This window comes from Amia ocellicauda, chromosome 21, assembly GCF_036373705.1.
Source record: "Amia ocellicauda isolate fAmiCal2 chromosome 21, fAmiCal2.hap1, whole genome shotgun sequence".
Classification (NCBI taxonomy): domain Eukaryota; kingdom Metazoa; phylum Chordata; class Actinopteri; order Amiiformes; family Amiidae; genus Amia; species Amia ocellicauda.
In genome coordinates, this window is record NC_089870.1 from 7807668 (window position 1) to 7828136 (window position 20469).

Genomic DNA, 20469 nt, shown 5'->3' on the forward strand with positions numbered 1-20469 from the left:
GGGTCTCTGGGGATCGGCACCGAGGGAGCTGAGTGACAGGCTGCAGTGCAGTGGCTCTGCCCGGCTCTGCCCGGCTCCCCTATATGGCTGTGGATTAGCTCTATGCTAATATCCACAGGAGAGGAGCTGCAGCGCCGAGCTGTGTGCTCACAGTGGAGGCTACCCGAGTCTGAGCAGGCTCCTCAACGGCCATGGCTGAAGGTGGCGAAGGGGAGGATGAAATCCAGTTCTTAAGGACTGTAAGTAATAGCTGTCATTTATAAAAGGGGGTTTACTCTTATTCGTCTTTTTCGAAGCCAGGGCAGCGTCGTAATCCGCAAAGCCCGCTACAGCCAGTGTTGAAGCATCTCCTGCCGGTGCGTGAATAGCAGAGGTGCTGTTGCAGGATGCGTGCTTCCCGTCCATGGTGGCATTGACTGAGATGTCCATTTGCGTCTTGACTGGCACAGTGGTGCCTCTTGTTCGGCGCATTGTTCAGTGCCATTGTGCTTGAGCTGGAAGTTGGATCACAAATGTGCGCATGAACTGAAATCGTAACTTACTTCAACCATAATGCTATTTTGTATGCCTTTTATTTTAATTTCCCTTTTGGTGTGCATGTGCTGATTGCATTTAAGAACATTAAACTTAACTTGGGGTGCAAGGTCGATTGATTAAAGCAGTAATGGGCGCAAAAAGTTGAAGGCACAATTTTGTATCTTGAAGCTTTGTTCTCCGAGTTTAATGGGCGACGGAATCAGTGCAGGTGTTATATATGATGATGAGGACTGTTTCAAATGACTAAAGGTGTTGTCTTTATTGCTGTTAATTTGACAAGGGGTATTTACCAGCGCTTTCTGTAATCAGTCTGTCCTGTGGAGGCCTGGCGTTGGGTGTCCGTGGCAAAGACGACTTGGAGAAGTTCTGTTCACACGTTAGCTTCTTCAAGATGTTTCTATTTTAATCTCTGGACTCGGATTAGTTACATAGATGTGGTGGTGCAGGGTAGTTATCTTTGTAAATGATACCATAGGATGTTGGATTGGGAGTGAAGAACCGTCGCAGCTGGTCAGCTACAGAGTTATTGAAGAAGGCCCCTCTCCTTTTTTAAAAAAAAACCTTGGTTACCTGTATATGGCCGTTTGCTCCCATTGCATTTCATCCCTGATATTCAGTACCTGTTTCATGTGTGGCTGCAGTCCTTGGGGGTCATTAAACCATTTCTCATATGCAGTCATTAATTCAGCACCAGTGCATTTTCATTTTTGAATAATTTGCTTCTGATATCAAATGCATTTGTCCAGTGTATTTACTGAGTTGGCTATCACATTGATACTAATACACTTCTACAGAGGATATCGATAATTAAATCAGAAATACTACTGTATATGCACTATTTATTACATTGTAAGAATAAGCACATATTCATTGACTACATTGTCTTATATGATGCAAATAAAAGCACTTCCTCCTAAGGGCGTGGGGTGTAATGTAATGTCATGTTAAAGAGACCTGAACGGGTGCTGCCATGAGTCCATCATGGATTCATCAGTGGTTTGCTCAATTTGTGCTGGCTACCATAAAGAACAAAACAACCAGGGAAATTCATTCAAAATCTGTGCTTTTAAAAATAATTGTCAATTGTGTGTTGATTTTAGCTTACTGGAACACTGCAACCCATTTTAGCTTTTGTGAGTTGAGTGGTTTTCTTCAAAGTACAGTAGGTCAGTAGAGTTCGCTAGTAGACCAGAGCTTGACTTTCAGTGTTTATTGTTCACCTCTGGGATCTATCACTTGGAAGTAACTTGATGAAGCAGTATTAACAGGGCACTCCCAGTGTATTTTTTTTTTTTAATTTCTCATTGGGAATCAGTATAGAAAACTGTTAGTTATTGGTTTGTAGACATAGACACTTGAAAAAGAGTCAGAAAAAGTCCAAACTCAAATTGGTGATACAAATACTGTGTCATATTTTGTATTTGTTGTTGAGGATCTGCTACTATTATCATCCCAATTAACCCGCACTGCCAGCTGTGAACATCAAATTGCTTTGACTATTCAAATTGGCTGTGTAAACAGCTGTGAGTGATTTACAAACTACACAACTTTAAGACACCTGTTTGTTTTTTTTGGGTTGGTGGTCAGAAGTTACTACAATTACTTATAACTTGAATGTTTTGCCTCTAATCCCTATTATTTACAACTTTACACTTATTTACGACAACTTTGAATGTAAATGGGTCTTAATGGAAGAATCCATCTGTTTTTACACCTATGTTGTCTCCAGCACTTCTGCAGTTTAAGACGTATATTTATTAAACGGTTTTGCTCTTGAGCTAAAAGCATTTAACTTCCCCCTGTAAACATATTACTAGACTAATTACATATCAATACCTTAGTTTATGCTTAAAGCAGTAAATGAGGTGCATACAGAAAGAGCTGTGGCCCTGGCTAGTCTACCAATGGGTATAAATACATTGCTATGTAGATTTTATATCTCTCTTTGTTTCACTCGTTCCTCTTACCTTACAGTTTTAAATTAACCATGCCACAGACCAGAAAGTGTAGGAATAAGTTATCATCAAGCAGAAAACTGTCTACGGATGGCTCATAGCAGGTCTTGTGCTTTATCGTGCTTGATTACACTCCCGGCTTTCAGATTCCCTTTCCACACTGGTATGTTAACTATCTGACGACAGCAGCAGTTTATGGATGAACCCAGATCCAGGGGGTTCCCTAGTCTATCCGACCCTGGAGTCAAAGCAGAGAAAACTTATTTAAATTTTAATGATAGGAGCAACTGAGAAATATTTTTTAAAGGTGTATTGTACTGTGAATTAGTTTATGGTGTGTAGGCTTGGTTTTTCTCTAACCCCCATGATGAGTTTGTGTTTAACTGTTTACTGCTGCTATCCACATGGTCGTCTGTCTTTCATACTACCCAAAATCCGTTGCTGACTTTTTTGATGTCTATTGCTACCACGTCTTTAGTCATTGCAATTTTCAGTGTAGCTATAAACACGACAATGCTGTGGGCAGAAGTGTATATGAGATTTATGGGGCTACAGTTCGTGATAGTTACCATTTAAATGAATACATTAATAATCACTCTTGCAAGTTCGCATAGCTTATATGTAGTGCATTTTTTGTTAGTGTGAAAAAAACATGAGGCATTTGCTAAATTATCATATTAGTAAAGGTATGTACATTATTCACATACAGAAATGTTTAATGACTCAAAAAGCTTTAACAAATGTCTTTGTATTAGTCTGGATTTTCTTGTGTGCCGTTGCTGTGTATTGGATCACAATTAAAATAAATTAACTTATTCTCCTGGGGGATTAGTGTTCAAATTGTGGAGTACATTAACAAAAGGACAACCTTTGTCACGTTTTATATATTACATATCTGCATTTGTCATGTTTTATTTATTAGGCTACATATCTGCATTGATAGTATATTTCTTTTGTCTGTTCAAGTTGGCGGAATGTTACAAAAACATATTTTGTTAAGACATTCTCTGACGCATGGAGACTGAAATGCTTCTTTTTGCTTTCATTTTATGTTCTCTCATCTTTCTCCTGTGACAATCGCTGTACTTTGTGTATCTAGGAACTTAGCAATTAAATGTCAGGGCTGGATGTTTTAGGTGGGTGGTTGATAATGAATGTCGATTCAGCTCCAGGTTTAATAACTACATAACCTGAAGCAATGGATTCGTGCATGTGTACATAAATAAATGAATATGTTATTATTTTTAATGAGATACTATTATGTAAGTATATGATATTCTTCTTTTAAGGTAAGATTTCATAACTTGTTTTGCTAATATTAGGTATAGCAGCATAAAAATTGCAACCATATTGACTACAATATAACGAGGCCCAAACTCATGTCATATTGTCCCATGAATTTAGTATGCAGGCAGCGTGCTTCCAGGTCCTACTTGTCAGCAAGAGGTCCAAGCCTTTAAATTCTTATTTGTATTATGTTCACATCTAAAATGCAATATTAAAATGACTTACTTTACTTAGTAAAGGGGAGAAAATGACATTTCTAATTTGAGGTGTCGCTTGAAAATCATTCCAACCATGCTTATTTTCAGTGTTAATCTGATGAGAGCTGTCAAACGTACAACACAAAAATGTTACAAATGAGCGTTTTTGATCTTTCATTCTAACCCGATTTAACAACACCTTTTTAAAATAAAACCATTAATATTCGGTTTATTTCCTCTCCTGTTTTGATGGAAGATGGAACACATAATTGCTGTATTTCACATTGGCTATTGTTTTTCATAACACTAATTAAATTTTCTATGTTTGACAATACAAGAGAAGCATTTTATTACAAGAAAGAAAAGGGAATTAATTGAAAAAATGCCTGAGATTGCATATTTACATTATATAGATTGCATAAATCTGTGTCCAAGATTTATTTGTATGATAGTGCCTTATAAAAACATGTTGCAGCCTCCAGATTTATTGAACCCTTGATGTAGTATATCTAAAAGTTGATTTAACATGAAAATGTGTGTGTACAGTTCAAATGTGTGATTTGAACTGAAAACAACAGTCCACAAGTTAAGCTGTACAACCCAGAGGAGCTGGAGAGATTTTTTGCATGCAGCACTGCTCGAATATCCCTCTTGAGAAGATGATTAACCTATTAAAAAGCTATTGAATGTACCTCCTCCATGTTATAGACGCCAAAGTGGATCTGCAAAATACTGAATGCTGGGATCTGAATACATTTGAACATCATTAATTTAGAATTATACCTATTTTTGACAGCTATGCTATTAATGCACACAGTAGGGAGAGTCATGCAGTTTTTTTACTTTGTGATTTATTTGTATTGAAAAATATTGTAGTGTGTCCTGCCCTTTTCTAAAGTCATCAATTTAAAGTTGTACTTCATCAAGGGTCTGAATACATTTGAGACTAAGGTGTGTCACTAAATTGAAGGTGGAAAGACTTCTAATCAGGAAATTGTAGTTAAAGACAATTAACATTGCATTAATCTTCCATTACCAGTCAAAACTGCCATGAAGTATGATTTTCGGAAAAGAGAAACTGCTGCCAGTTAGATACTTGCTCCAAATCATTTTCCGTTGCGATACATAACCTTGTCAATAGACTGGTAATTCCAAACTCTTGGGAATGAAGAATATCTGCATAGTGTTAAGATTGCAGATCAATTAAAAACCAACAGGCTAATGTTTACCACATGATACTAAGACCTCAAAGCCTTTTCACCTAGCTGTCGATGTGTAAAGGTGATAAATCTGGCAGTGAAACATGCCATTTCTCAATGACAGCATCAGGAAGGTTGAAGAAGAGAGCAGGCTTTGGCACTTCTGTGTTAGTCTTGGGTTCCTAGCTCTTTGTTCCAGCAACACTGCTTAATTATATAATTATTATCATTAAACAAACATTGTCAAACAAGCTTCTTTTCAAGAATTCATCTTTGAGGTTTTTTATTACGTATTGGACTTCTTCATTAATATAAAATAAATAATGTGCTTGTTACTATATCGGCAACTATAGAATTTAGTCTGTAATATGTAGCAACAAAATTTAATGTCTGTTCACCTATATCAAAATACTTCATCCAGTGACACACAAAGTATAGTTTGGTGTTGATTTGGTTCCCCTGTAGTCCTTTTGTGAAAAACCTTTGTGAAAGCCTTTACTGAATCTATCTATTTCTATCTTTTTCACTGGCAAATTAATACACTGAGACAGAGAGAGAGAGAGGCAATCTGAGCAGGAAAATTGTGACTAAACACAAAACACTAACACATTCAACAGGTCATAGAGGAAGTGCAGGTATAAGCTACACCTTTAAGACTTGTTGTGCCATCGCAATGGGCTTATTTGGAGTTTATGTTGTCCTGGAAGCCTAGAGCATTCCTGGAGACGACTCCAAGGTTTAAAATTAGCCTTTAAAAAGCTGATGTTTCCACCGTGCCTACAGTGTCCCCTGGATTGAGGGCACACTGAGGTTATTGCATCAGCCACATACATCGTTAACCAAGTTATGACATTTTAGCATTATTCATTGTATTGCAAATATCTAATGAAATGTAAAATGAACAAAATGAAGATCATAACAGCATGACCTCTTTATACGTCTAGTATGTGCATTATTAAGGTTCTCTAGAGTATTTGTCAGTTGTTGATAGAGATATAAAAGCCTTCAAATTCTGCTTGTTTCTGCTGATTACAATTACTAGTGTTTAACAAATGTCTTTTTCCTTTAAAAATCTTGCAAGCATGGATGTTCTGATTTAAAATATGATGTTTTCAATGTACAGTTTAGAAGCACATGAATTTAAGAACAAACATATACTTCTGCTCATACGTAACTAACTTTGTGTTCTAACTTTTTTGGGGTCTTTTAGCATAATAAGATAAACAGTTTGAAGAACTAGCCCTTTAATAAGCAGTTTCTCATTATAACTTGCCACATGGGGCAGCAGCTGAGCAGATGACTGTAGTATCAGGTTCTGAGAGGTGTAACATGAATGTCTGGTCAACGCAAAGGAAAGAGGAGTGTTAAGCACAGATTAAAAGCATACAATTTATATTAGTCATGCAGCTTGACTTGTACCAATTCTCTTTCCCAAACAAAGTAATTTTTGGAATTATAATGAGACAATAACTTCACACCTTATATGGCTCATGCTTGTGGATTTGGGACGTACGATTTGTCTTTTTTTCTTTTTTTTCTTTTTTTTGTCCTGGACCTCTCGCTTTAAAGCTACGGTACCAATATGTTCTAGCCGTATTTTGTGCCTTTCAGGATCAATCAATGGAGAGATGAATTTGAATTGATGTGCTGTGCATTTTCCTCCTGGTAACATGTACATCACTTATGTGAAAACCGAAAGGAGATAGATAATGTGTAGATTAAGGTTTCCTTTTGGAATTTACAAAATAATAAAGATTTTTCCTGTTTCATCACTGTAAGAAATGTGAAATATAATACACTGTGTAGCAATGCAGATTGTAATATAACATGTGGTAATTGTATGTAAAATACTGTTGTGGACCACAATATATTCAGTATTATATCGCTCATCTCTACATAATTCTGCTAGGGAACACATTTTGGAGTAACTGTAAAGCAGATGTTAGAAGCAGCTGATCTTCCATGGCAATACAAGCCTAATAAGTAAGGCACTGTGGAAGCTTTTAGGATGCCAACTCATTATATCTGTTCCACATATTTTATGAAAAGCACCACTGGGTTATTTCTGGACCCAAAGACTGCAGGTGCAACATTGCAATAGGAAAAGCATTGCGAATGGGACTGCTACCACACTAGTAAGATGGCTGCCTCATCATTTAGTCAGTCCCTGGTTTGAAATAGTACAGATGCTTTGGTGCTTCGAGGTGTATAACCAACTTAATGAAATTATCCAGGGCTGTACTTCTGTTTATACATTTCAGAAAGAAGCTGCATACATCGCCACATGTTGCCTCAACTACTGCTTTTCACGGTGTGCATCCTGATGAGTTTTTAAGCCCGTAAATGTCTGTCTGTATCCAATCTGAAAATTGAATGAAAAGTGATCGCTGTGAACATACATCTACATGTTTTAAAACTCACCTGGAAGCTGACACTACACAGGCTGTGCTCAACAAAGACTACCTTTGAGACCAGCCCATTTGTTGTCTAAGTATACAATTTATTCTCACATTTTGTGTTATTTTGAGAATAAATTGATACAATTTTGTGCCAAACAGGTGGTAAATAGACAGGGATTTAATCTGTCTGCAATGCTTCAATATTGTACAGCTATTTCAGCTTGGAAGAATCGTACTGGATTGCACAAGCTGTACTCAAATAATCAGAGTGTTTCTCGATAAGATCTCGGAATATTTCTCCAGTGCTGTTGGATGCATAGGTATAATATATTGATGGCTTTTACCTCAGATTGTGCCCAAATTGTCTAGTATAAACTGGTTTTCAATTTATCTCACATTTTGATTGAACTGAAATACGGGTAAATAGTTATAATCTTTACAGTGCTAGAGTGAGATCTGCACACCTGCTTTTGATAGGAAACGGTAATGATACAGAGTAGCAATGTTGAAAGGTGCTCAGAATTAAGTACTCCAAATGATGGCACCAACTCAGTGCCAGATTTATGGATGTGTCGAGACACTGCCTCGAGTCTGGGTCAATTAAAGAGCTTTCAGTAAAGTGTGTCCTTTATGTCATTCAGGACAGATTTCATACCTTTGAGTGTAGTCTGGTCCACTGTTATTCATATTGATTGAACAGCAGCTAATAACATTCCTGTAGCGTGCCTCGTATAGTAGTCCAACCTATTGGGGGACGGTCATCTGTTATGAAAGATGCTCTTGCTTGTTGTGCTTCTTCTCCTAAGTTAATTGTTCAGGATGTCAAGGATGTCTGCTTTAGTTAATGACATTATGAACCTGATTTACCAGTCTTCTGTGCCATAAATGTTTAGTTTTTAAAAAACAAAATAATAAAAGGACAAACCTGTAATCTAAAGAACTTTGCGAAGAGACATTTGAATGCTTATTTTAGAAAACACAGGATTTCTAGCACTTTCTGTGGTGACTGACACCCCATTATGAATTGCTCATGCTGATGGTGTGTCAGATCAGTGTGAGAGATTTATTTTAAAGCTTCATCTTTTGTGGGAATCTCACACATTAATTGTATTGTGCCTCTCAGATACTTACACCAGATACTGGTGTTGTTAATTTTGATACAACTTATTGGACTGCACCACATAATGTCATCAGCTCTCAAATAGACATTAAATGCATTGCCTTGAGTGACACAGTCTGCACAGTGAGAATTAGCTGGAATAAGAGTCATGACATCAAAGCTAAGAAACCGAGTTAGTGTGAGGCATCGTGGAAGTTAGTGTGAGAAATGCATTCGTAAAAAGGGCAGAATTTAAATATTATTCATTTAAAATGGAAGGGCTGCAAGTCTTGGATTTGTCTTTGCACTAGATCAGGCTGAATTGCCAGCGAAAGGAAAGTTGTTTTTAATTAGAGATGTATCTTTGTCACGTTGTCTCGTGTAGGCAACAGCAGCAAAGTGCCGTTACTTCTCAGCATGCTTTAGTCTTTGTGGGTGTTTACTTTAATGTAAAACACAGTGGATGCCATTTCTTAACTCCCACATGCATTATTCCAGGTCTGCCGTGACTCATTTGGGTATGAATTTATCAAAGGCTTCAGTGCTCAAACTTATTTTTTGCCTTCATTTAGACTAGGGCATCCAAAAACTGTAGTTGTGGCTTTCCTGGATACAGTCATGTCGAGCTGTCAGTTTAAGTGCCACAAGAACCTCCTTGAAGAGTTTAGAATTAGTGCGGTTGTTTTAAGACATTGCCTGTTCAGCCGCGACAGTTTGTACAAGATATGAGGGGTTCGTAACGTGTGAGGACCATTGGGACAGGTGAGGCTTCTATGAATTATATAAACAGGACTCTCTCGTGTAATAGATAATGTTTGAGCATGTGATGGTGTTTCAGTGTGATCCCATCTTCAGTGAGGTCCTTATTAGCTCTCTAAATGTGTCCATCTGTGGCTGGAAATGTGAAATGTTGCGATCTCTTCTGCACTGCTGAGGTTTCATAGGAAACAGTTCTCCAGACCCGGTATTGGAGTTTCTGCAACCGGTGGTGAAATATAAAGTTAAACCATTGGAGGCCAAAGGGGGCAAACATGCAACATAAAATAAATAAAGAAACCAATGTACCACTTTATATTTATACATTTTTCATGGTCAATTTAATATGTAGAAGGATTTTATCTTTGAAAAATGGCATTTTGTAATAGTTACAGGTTTGCCCTTGAAAACAGATGAACGCTTCATCAATTTTTTTTTGTAGGCTTCACAGTTTCAGTTGTCAGGGTTGCAATATCTATCTTGACGAAAGCTGTTGAATTCCTATGAAACTATATATTACATTATTATTTTATAAGTATCAGTTCAGCCCCTTCATCCATTTCTGCCCCCTCATATGACAGACTCATTTACAGTTTCACTGAAAGGAAATATTTCATTTGATTGGATTTTTCGTTGCTACACCTTTTTATTGTTTTTTTTTAACCCAAAGTTGATTGATTATAAAACACGTCTGGGTATTTTGATGCTAAGCAAATTGCCTGGAGACGGACATGTCCACTTCATTGTGCTAGTCCCTGTGAATTTATGTCAGATGCTACAGAAATAATCTTGTAAAGGGTCTACAGATTTTATGAGAGTTGGATTACAATACAATTTAAAGAGTGAATCTTTCATAACACATAGTCATATAATACACATTTTGTCCCATATGTTTTGGATTTGACAGATTTTCAAAGCTTTGGTTCACATTTCTGCATTTCATATTCTTTGTTATGAATTGATTCTGTTCTTTTATTGATAATTAAGCAATAATAAAGAATAAAGGAACTCTCAGTGACTGGATGATTGGAAACTTAATGGCTAAAGAGTGTTTCTATATTTAAATATAAGATAACTCAACTCTTAACTTTGAGGATCCCAATTTTAAGTATGCCTGGTCTATCTGCAAGATTGTGATGGTATGAGATATGTATTTGAATGTCTTATTCCAATTAAGCACACATGTGAATACTGTTCTCTGTCTATTCTGTTTACATTTGTTTTAATTTAAAAAAAAATTGGATCAAAAACTGTTTTCTGGTAAACCATGCAGCTCCTCCTTTTTGTCAAAACATTACAGCCTGATCATACGTTGGATACTAGTATGAAGATGAAAGTGTGTATGTTAGAAATACAATTGTACTTATTTTAATTTTGAAAGGGGACATGCTAGACAGTGACCGACTCAATTGAACTGAAAAGTGAAATAGTGAAGTCATAGTATATTGGTTTGTATAGTTCAGCTTTGCTGTGCCTAAAGCTTTGGAATTGCAGTATGTGCAAAAATAACTGTGTAATATGGCTTTTACTAAGACTAGTGTTTTCCCTTCCAAGGCTGTGTCACATGTTTTATTGTAAAAGCTCTTAATGCTCTTTTACTTTCCATCCTAGACCCCCCCCCCCTTTTTTTTACTGTACAACAAATAGGCCTACTATTTATGTATATTATAGATATGTAAATACCTTTATATGCCAAAACTACAGGAGAATAAACATAGTTTGCCATTGATTCAATTCTCTTTTTGTGTTAATTGTCAAGTAACATTAATCAATTAATTAATTAATCAAATTTGCAGTACTAGTAAAAAAAAAAACAGGCAAAACAGACTATATCTGAGCTTCTTAGACATATAATTAAACAAAGAATAAAAATAATCTCAACAGACACATGGCTACAAAATCCAATATTGCTTGGCACACAAGAACAATGGGAGACCTGAGTCTATTTTGCTCTACCCGATTATGTTTGCAGTGCATGATTAGTCTTAACTACTCAAGTGTTTTCGGACAATTTGAGCACTGTCATTCAAATGAATGACACCTTAATATGGAGAAATCACTGCCAATAGTCTAGCAAGGACATGTTCTCTCTCTCTTCTGTCTTACTTCACCTGCTCCTGCTTTGCACTGCCTCTGCAAGGAGATGTATCTATTTACTAGTAATTATCAAAGGCTTGTTTTTATAAAGTGAAGAAAATCACACCAAAGCCACTATGAGCCTAAAAAGCAGAATATTGTATTGGTTTAAATGTCATTTAGATGTTTTTGTTTCGTTTTAACACAGGAGAGCTTTATATGGGAAAGATAAAATATAAAAAAGAGTGAGATGAATCTGAACTGATGGAGATTTTCATACAACAGTATGAAAAAGACAAGCTTAGACCATTTATTGTATTATTAACGGTAGCCAAATCATTGTTGACTGAAACTTCATTTTCTGTGATTTAAGTTCTCTGCATGCATTATATCTTGGTGATTGGTTAAATATCTGTAATGCTTTCTGTCTTGAGGTCGCTCTCAAGGATGGAACTGATTGTCATTAATAAAAGAAGATGCTGTGGTCAGCTAAGAGTAATTTCCAACCTTATTGTGAAATGCTGTTGATGTGCAGCTTGCTTCTCTTTCTTCTGCAAAATGAGAAAACACTGTAGTCAGGAGAGTGCAGATGGAAACAAAAATGCTGATAAAACTTAATTTAAAAAACAAAATTGCATGAAGTTAAAGCACCCGAAAGTAATGACGGATGGAAAAGAAGTGCACCATAATAAAAACGGATGCAGGGAAGATGAAACATCCGAAAGCTGTTCTCTGAAATTAATCTGCTCGGTGTATTTATATGGCCATAAAATTCTTGTTTTACTTGCAATGCAGATTTCTTTACCAACCAACAGTACCTCTCCTTGGATACATTCCTCCATGCAGAAAGACATAAAACCAAATGGCCTTTTTTTTTTTTAACCCCATTTTAAGACACAATATTTCCATTATACAGTGGATAGGTGCTCACGGTCTTTAGTGTGTCAGTTGGCTGTTTTAGGAAAAGGGAAGTCAGACAGGAAGCTGCAGTCAAAACCCCATTGTTTGAAATGCTGTCCAGAGTGCTGAAAACGTATGCCTGCTTGCACGCCTCCCTTCCTGTAGAAGAATAATAGACCCGAACCGTGATCCCCAGGTGTAGCACAGTGTATCTTAATTTGTTGAGCACACTCTCTATTAAAAACTAGGCAGCCGAGGTAGTTTGATGTGATACAGAACAAAGAGCTGGGATACGTTTCTGTCATCGCCTATCAGGATCACGGCAATATATTAACATGGTGGCTCAGCACTTCTTGCAGGGTTTTCTGGGCTGCAGTGGTGAAATAATACATTGTTGATTACACACATCATTGACTCTTTGCTGCAACAACCAGTAATACAATTGCAGATATCTCTTAGTCGGGATGCAGTGGTGTGAAGAGACCCAAAGTTGTTATAATGGCATTAATTTTTTATTAGATGGGGGAGTGTTGTGTTGTCAATATCAGGCATTGGGCTTCACATAAGCTAGAAGCCAGAGGAAAGAACAGCATCCAAACATTCATCAATTAAATTTGGGTGAAGATGTAAAGGTAAGGTTTATTGTGTAAAAACAACTTAAACTGCAGACTTTCTGTGTGTTCAATATTTATGTTGAATTAAAGTGGAACTTAGACAAACTTACTTGATTTGGAATTATATCCATATTATAAATAGAAGCAAGATCTCTATGCAAGACACAGAAATAAAGCATGCATCCAACTAATGTACTTGTGCTAGATTTTCATACCAATACATGCAGTGAAAGTATTTGTATTTTTTTACAATTATTATTTTTGGTTTGCGAAAGACCTTTCCAGGAATCGTGAAACACAAACCCTGCAGAAAGATGGAAAAGTGTGATTCAGCTCAGTTACAACAGCTCTTATAAACACAATAGGATTAAGCATGCCTGTTTGCTTTTTCTTCAGAATACATCTGGAGTCAAGTAGCTAGGCAATGCTCTAGGAACAATCATGTTATTCAACGAAGATATCAAAATCTGGAGACGCCATAGGGAAAACCAAATGTGAATAGCATGTTGTTGAAAGGTCAATAATGTTTGGGCTATTGTGGACTGGTGATTTATTTGCACCCCATTCATTATTCTTATGAAACAAAATACATTTTCACTTCACTTTTCAAATCAGCCATAGCAAATATGCTTCTCAAATATATTTAAAGTGAGACCATATGCAAATCATTTTTATAAAATAGTTTCACACAGCCGGGCTATAGTTGATTCCACACAGGGATATAGTGAGAGGAATTGAAGGCAAGGTAAATCAACAGGTGGTCAATGAGATTTGCGTCGTGATACTTATACAAATTATGTCAGGTAATTAATATTAGGTTTGATCAGAAGTTTAGGGGAGTGGGGGGTGTTTAGAGTGTTTGCAATAGACTTAGGACTGCATTTAAGAGATGCTGAGGAGGTGTGCACATAGAGATTTGCATTGTTTTCCCTGAGGTATTTGACAATGAAATGCTGCAATGATAAATCCACGCTGTTGTTTTTTTCATCCACCTGCAAGCTGGCTGACATCCTTTACAGAGCTTTACCTGTCGGATCTTTATTTCTTGATCTCGCAAGGCACCATTGTAGAGCTTGACTAGAAGCTGACTCTTTGGAAACCAGAATCTGTGCTCATCCATGTGTCTAGTTCCTGTCACGGGCTGCACTCGGAATTGGGAAAGGGAACAGTAAAAGCAGTGTAGGCTAAATTCGTATTCCCTCGTCAAGTGATGTCATAGTGCAGCACCGAGATTCAGAGGGAACTACTGCACTTGCTCGATTAATTTTTTTTGTGAGGGATCTGGGAAGTTACTTGGATCAGGGAACGTTCTGCTTCCTGTCGTCCTTGTTGTGATGGTATATTGCAGAGGTGTGGTAAAATAGGAACTGAGCTTGAGGAAGAACAATACATTAAAAAATGATATGCACTGAATTTAATTATAATTATAATCAAATCATTTGAATAAATTAAAGAGGCCTGATGGTTTGAGTAGAACATTTCATTGGCTGATATAATTAATCAAAAGAGGATGAATCCTATTGGATGTTTCAGTGAGCTACCGCTATCAACCAATGACATATGGCGCCTGTCCCATTGTGATTAGAAATTGTAATCTTTCATATGCAGCCTGGGGTTAAAATGTGCCCTTCCAAAGTCAATTCAGATAGAACCTGGATTCGGTTTCTTATTGTATTGTTTCTGTGCGTTTATTTATACATTTGTACCAACTGACTTGTCTTTGGTTTTATGATTGTCACACCCACTATGCATTTATTTTTAAACTTATTTCATCCCACCCAGCCCTGTGCATAAGTGGGCAGTGTTGAACAATGCAGATATTTTTCTTGAAATTCTGTCAGCTTGTAGTAATAACATTGATTGTAAATTCCAGTAGAGAAAAAACAATGTGTGCTGATAAAATCCCCATTCAACCTTCGGTGGAGGAAACAATGTATCATGAGACTCAATCTGTAAAACTATAATGAGGGTGAATGGCTTCCATCAAATTTAATTATATTTCTTTGCCCCTCATGATTTCAAATCTCCTTTAGCAGGCAAAATAGTTGGTCTTCAAAGCAGCAAAATTTATGTCCAAAATGGGCAGAATGTGAAGGCGTAAAGCTTCTCTTCCCATGACATGGTACTGTTTAGGTTAGCACTGAAACTGATGATAGTCCAAACAGTCAAAATGCACACTACTTACAGTTACTCCCAACACAACATTTTCATTTACCATTTGATTCAGTTGATTTTACAGAGAGGATGACTTGCACATGAATATGAATGTATAAAGAAAAACAGAGACATTTTAGTTCTTTGCTGCTGATGTTTGTCATGTTTAATACAGTGGAAGAAATTAGCACAACTGTCTAAATTCCGTGGTTTGATGATTTTACTGGGCTGCTGCAGATTCCTTAAATAGAACCACATTCTCGTGTTAGGTAACAGGTATGTATAACACATCATAAACCTGTCATGTTGGGGACTGTTAGCAGCCTTATTAAAGCAGACTAAATATTTAATAGAGACAGATTTATTTAGCATGTCACTTGAGTGGACAGGAATGTAGTTGCGGTACACTGGCAGTGTGTGCAGTGGGGCTGTCTACGTCTTGAAATCCACAATCAAAATGAACTTTACACTTTCTAGTTTTTTGGAGTCTATTGATCTACAGTGAGGGAAAAAAGTATTTGATCCCCTGCTGATTTTGTAAGTTTGCCCACTGACAAAGAAATGATCCGTCTATAATTTTAATGGTAGGTGTATTTTAACAGTGAGAGACAGAATAACAACAAAAAAATCCAGAAAAACGCATTTCAAAAAAGTTATAAATTGATTTGCATGTTAATGGGGGAAATAAGTATTTGACCCCTTCGACTTAGTACTTGGTGGCAAAACCCTTGTTGGCAATCACAGAGGTCAGACGTTTCTTGTAGTTGGCCACCAGGTTTGCACACATCTCAGGAGGGATTTTGTCCCACTCCTCTTTGCAGATCCTCTCCAAGTCATTAAGGTTTCGAGGCTGACGTTTGGCAACTCGAACCTTCAGCACCCTCCACAGATTTTCTATGGGATTAAGGTCTGGAGACTGGCTAGGCCACTCCAGGACCTTAATGTGCTTCTTCTTGAGCCACTCCTTTGTTGCCTTGGCTGTGTGTTTTGGGTCATTGTCATGCTGGAATACCCATCCACGACCCATTTTCAATGCTCTGGCTGAGGGAAGGAGGTTCTCACCCAAGATTTGATGGTACATGGCCCCGTCCATTGTCCCTTTGATGCGGTGCAGTTGTCCTGTCCCCTTAGCAGAAAAACACCCCCAAAGCATTATGTTTCCACCTCCATGTTTGACGGTGGGGATGGTGTTCTTGGGGTCATTCCTCCTCCTCCAAACACGGCGAGTTGAGTTGATGCCAAAGAGCTCGATTTTGGTCTCATCTGACCACAACACTTTCACCCAGTTCTCCTCTGAATCATTCAGATGTTCATTGACAAACTTCAGACGGGCCTGTACATGTGCTTTCTTGAGCAGGGGGACCTTGCGGGCGCTGCAGGATTTCAGTCCTTCATGGCATAGTGTGTTACCAATTGTTTTCTTGGTGACTATGGTCCCAGCTGCCTTGAGATCATTAACAAGATCCTCCCGTGTAGTTCTGGGCTGATTCCTCACCATTCTCATGATCATTGAAACTCCACGAGGTGAGATCTTGCATGGAGCCCCAGATCGAGGGAGACTGACAGTTATTTTGTGTTTCTTCCATTTGCGAATAATCGCACCAACTGTTGTCACCTTCTCACCAAGCTGCTTGGCGATGGTCTTGTAGCCCATTCCAGCCTTGTGTAGGTCTACAATCTTGTCCCTGACATCCTTGGACAGCTCTTTGGTCTTGGCCATGGTGGAGAGTTTGGAATCTGATTGATTGATTGCTTCTGTGGACAGGTGTCTTTTATACAGGTAACGAGCTGAGATTAGGAGCAGTCCCTTTAAGAGAGTGCTCCTAATCTCAGCTCGTTACCTGTAAAAAAGACACCTGGGAGCCAGAAATCTTGCTGATTGATAGGGGATCAAATACTTATTTCCCTCATTAACATGCAAATCAATTTATAACTTTTTTTAAATGCGTTTTTCTGGATTTTTTTGTTGTTATTCTGTCTCTCACTGTTAAAATACACCTACCATTAAAATTATAGACTGATCATTTCTTTGTCAGTGGGCAAACCTACAAAATCAGCAGAGGATCAAATACTTTTTTCCCCCACTGTATCTATCTGTCTTAAGCTCACAAGCTCACAATCAGAGTCTGATGGACTGATGTTGGAAAATGTAAATAAATATATGCGATTCAATTTTGTTTTTTAGATGCAAAGTATGTTGGTTCTAAATAATATCAATTAAATACCAGTAGTAGTAATGTTTTTTTTGTGTGTTTTTTGTTCATGTTGACAGATTAGGAGAACTATAAATCTCCGCATCTTTCTGGATGTTTATAATGATTGTAATGTTGTTTAAAATCCATGTTTAATATTAGAGGTTGAAACATAAATATAAATAGTTTTCTATTCCTGAATCTGTGTACTGTGTAGTGTGTGTTCCCATGCTCTTCTTTGATGGGCCTTTTATGCGCATCTCCCACACAAAACTGTCGGTGGTAGGTGAAGATTACTGCACTTTATTTTTTCCCACTTTTCCTTAGAGCACATTAATGCTGAGTGTGTTGTGAGCATTTATGTGGCACAGCAGGCACATTAGGATATCTCAGATTACTGCTAATGAATGCATCAGGTCTCAACTCCTTAGGTATCCGGAGCACCTGTTCCTGTCCTTAAAGACGTATGTATTACAGCGATAGGAACATTACAACCTAAAATGTATCGAATACAATACAATAAACATGCAGAAAGGTATGTTTTGTGTACTCTTTGCTCGCACGTGTTTTGGAGTCTCAGTCGCTCCGTTTCAGGGTTTCAGGGTCTCTCTCCGTGTTCCTTGAGAATCAGAGCAAGTTTGAAGCTGGTGACTTAAGGGAGCTCAAGTTCCCGCCTGGGGACTGGACACACACAGCAGAAACCCCCCACCCCCCCAGTCCTATACATAGACTGTGATGTGGCTCTTTAGCTTTCTAGCAGATGGCTTTTCTGCAGTCCTCAGGATCGTTTTGCTGCAGATTCACTGGATTCTCTGGCAGAAGTTCAAGCCAGTAGAAACCCTATTAAAAATGGAGTACCGTACAATGATCTGAACTTTTAATTTTACAGCATCATATCTTTCAGTTAACAGGCTGCTTTATGATACTAAATCACTTTTAGTAGGTATTGCTGGGTTTTTGTTCACTTTTACTTGAGGATTGGGGACAATTTTATAAAGTTTTGTGCCACAGTTCGGTGTTTGTATATGCTTTCTGATACAGAATTAATTATAGCTGTAACATTATACATATTTGATGTGTTATTTGGAAATTCAGGTGATCTACAGCTCACTTAAGGTGTTGAATGTAATCTTGGGACACTATTTTGTATAGCGCCTAAAGCTATTCTGTTTTTTCTTTCCTATTTTGTTATGCCATCTACAACTAAAAACTACACAATTCACCTTTTATTTGACAATGTGCTCTGCTCCCTTTTCTAGCATTAGGAAGATTAGTGTCTTTTTGGTTTTGGTAAGAGTTTACTGCCCTTGTGCTTTACTGAAACACTGCAGCTTTAATATGTGCAAGCAAAGGCCTGAGCTTAATATCTGCATTACTTTATGTCAAACTCTTGAACATAATATCTTCTGCGGGACTTAGAGGAATGCAGAGGTTTGTGGATCAGCCTTCACCCCCTGGAGTTTGCCAGCTTTGTTGCAATGTTTATTAATGACATGGCAAATCCCATTGGCTAGCTTCAAGTGTCAATCAGTGATTATTCGGCAGCGAGGTGCGGCCAGGCCCGGTCATTGCGTGGGTGTGGGAGATCTGGAAGGAAAACCAAGGTGTTCTTTTAGACGTTAGGGATACTGTGAAATTTTTCAGTGCTTTCCCTCTGGGAACCTGACTCTGATACAGTTGGTGTGGGAGCATTGGTAAACAGAAACATGTAGTTTTGGCCACACATTGTAAACTGACCCATCTTTGAGTCTTAGCCAGTAAATTTGATTAATTGACTTTCGTGAAAAAAAGACGTATTATACCCAGGCTTGTGATCCTATGCACTCAACTTCTGAAAGATTAATGTAAGTGGAGCAGTATCTCTCCCCATGTGTTGTGATTAGCGGCAGTATAAAATGCATGTGCAGCTTAATCTTTGTGTTCAGTATTTAGTCCACTTATTTTAGCGAGCAAAATAATATAACCATTGTGTTGCCTGTGCAGCAAGCCGAAGGAAACTGAAATCAATATTTAATTTAATTGCAATTTTTTCACAGAGATCGCCCTGGAAAAAAGACCTGATTAGGAAAAGTATAATGTGTTTTTTGAAGACAGAAGTTTTATATTACTTGCCATGTGAATGCCGTGACATTGATTTAGTGAAGGCCGTTAAGTGACAGACTTACTTAAACTGTACTCCTGTCTTTAAACTTTTTACAAATTTGATTTCAGTCTCACAATCCACTTCTGGGTTTCAGAGAATGGGTTTACAGTGCTTTGACACTTGAAAGGAGCAATTTCAAAGCTTTTTTTTCCCCCAAGGTTAAAATGTGACCCCATTTTTCCTTTCTTTAAAGCGGACACGGTTGTAAACATGCTAGATTAGAAAGATAACGCTGGTGTATAAATAATGCATTTGGGTTGTATCTCAGTTTGTCTATTGCAAGAAAGTGAAGAGAACATTCCTTCTGTGACTCAGAAATAGATCACTCAGGCTTAGCACATGTGGTTTAGGGGTGGGGCTTAAATAGGTTACAAGAGTGTTTCTGCTTCATGGTGCTTGTCTAATTAAAATGCCTGTGGTTTGTATGGGTGACTTTTTAGCTGGCAATTATTTCTAACAATTATTGCTAGCAAGCAAATTGCTACAGTGATACATAATAGGTAAAACAGCCTGCAGTATTGCTGAAACATCAGATTGATATTTAAAGTATAAATCTTTTTAACCAATTTCAGTTACTGAAGGCAAAACAGAAAAACAACCACGTTTGAGTATTGTGAATAAAGCAGTTTCCTACACTTCATATATTTATTCTACACACATTAAATTTGCAAGTCTTATCCAATACTTGTATCCAGACAACCTTGAAATGTACCAGTAAACTATGTATAAAATTTAAAAATCACCAGTATGTTTCAACCCATGATAAGCCCGTGCCAGTGAAGAATATTAATTGAACATCTGTGACGAGAGGGAGTGAACAGTCAAATAGTTTTCTTTATTTGCTTGCTGGACCACCTTTACTGTTCCACTTAACTGGTCCAGGTTAAATGCTTTTCTGCTTTACTAACTGCGTACTCAAGGTTTAACTAATTATCCTGTGTTTTGTGAGATTGAGTACGAC

At 37.6% G+C, this 20469-nt stretch overlaps 1 protein-coding gene across 3 annotated transcripts in view; it reads left to right on the forward strand.

Annotated features, from left to right (window-relative positions):
- LOC136717167 (ryanodine receptor 3) overlaps positions 1-20469 on the forward strand; it is a 146951-nt gene continuing 126482 nt past the window's right edge. For all 3 annotated transcript variants that reach the window (XM_066694653.1, XM_066694654.1, XM_066694655.1), the window contains exon 1: positions 1-239. In XM_066694653.1, coding sequence (XP_066550750.1) covers positions 192-239 — 48 coding nt within the window. In that variant the 5' untranslated portion in view covers positions 1-191. The remainder of the gene's footprint in view (positions 240-20469) is intronic.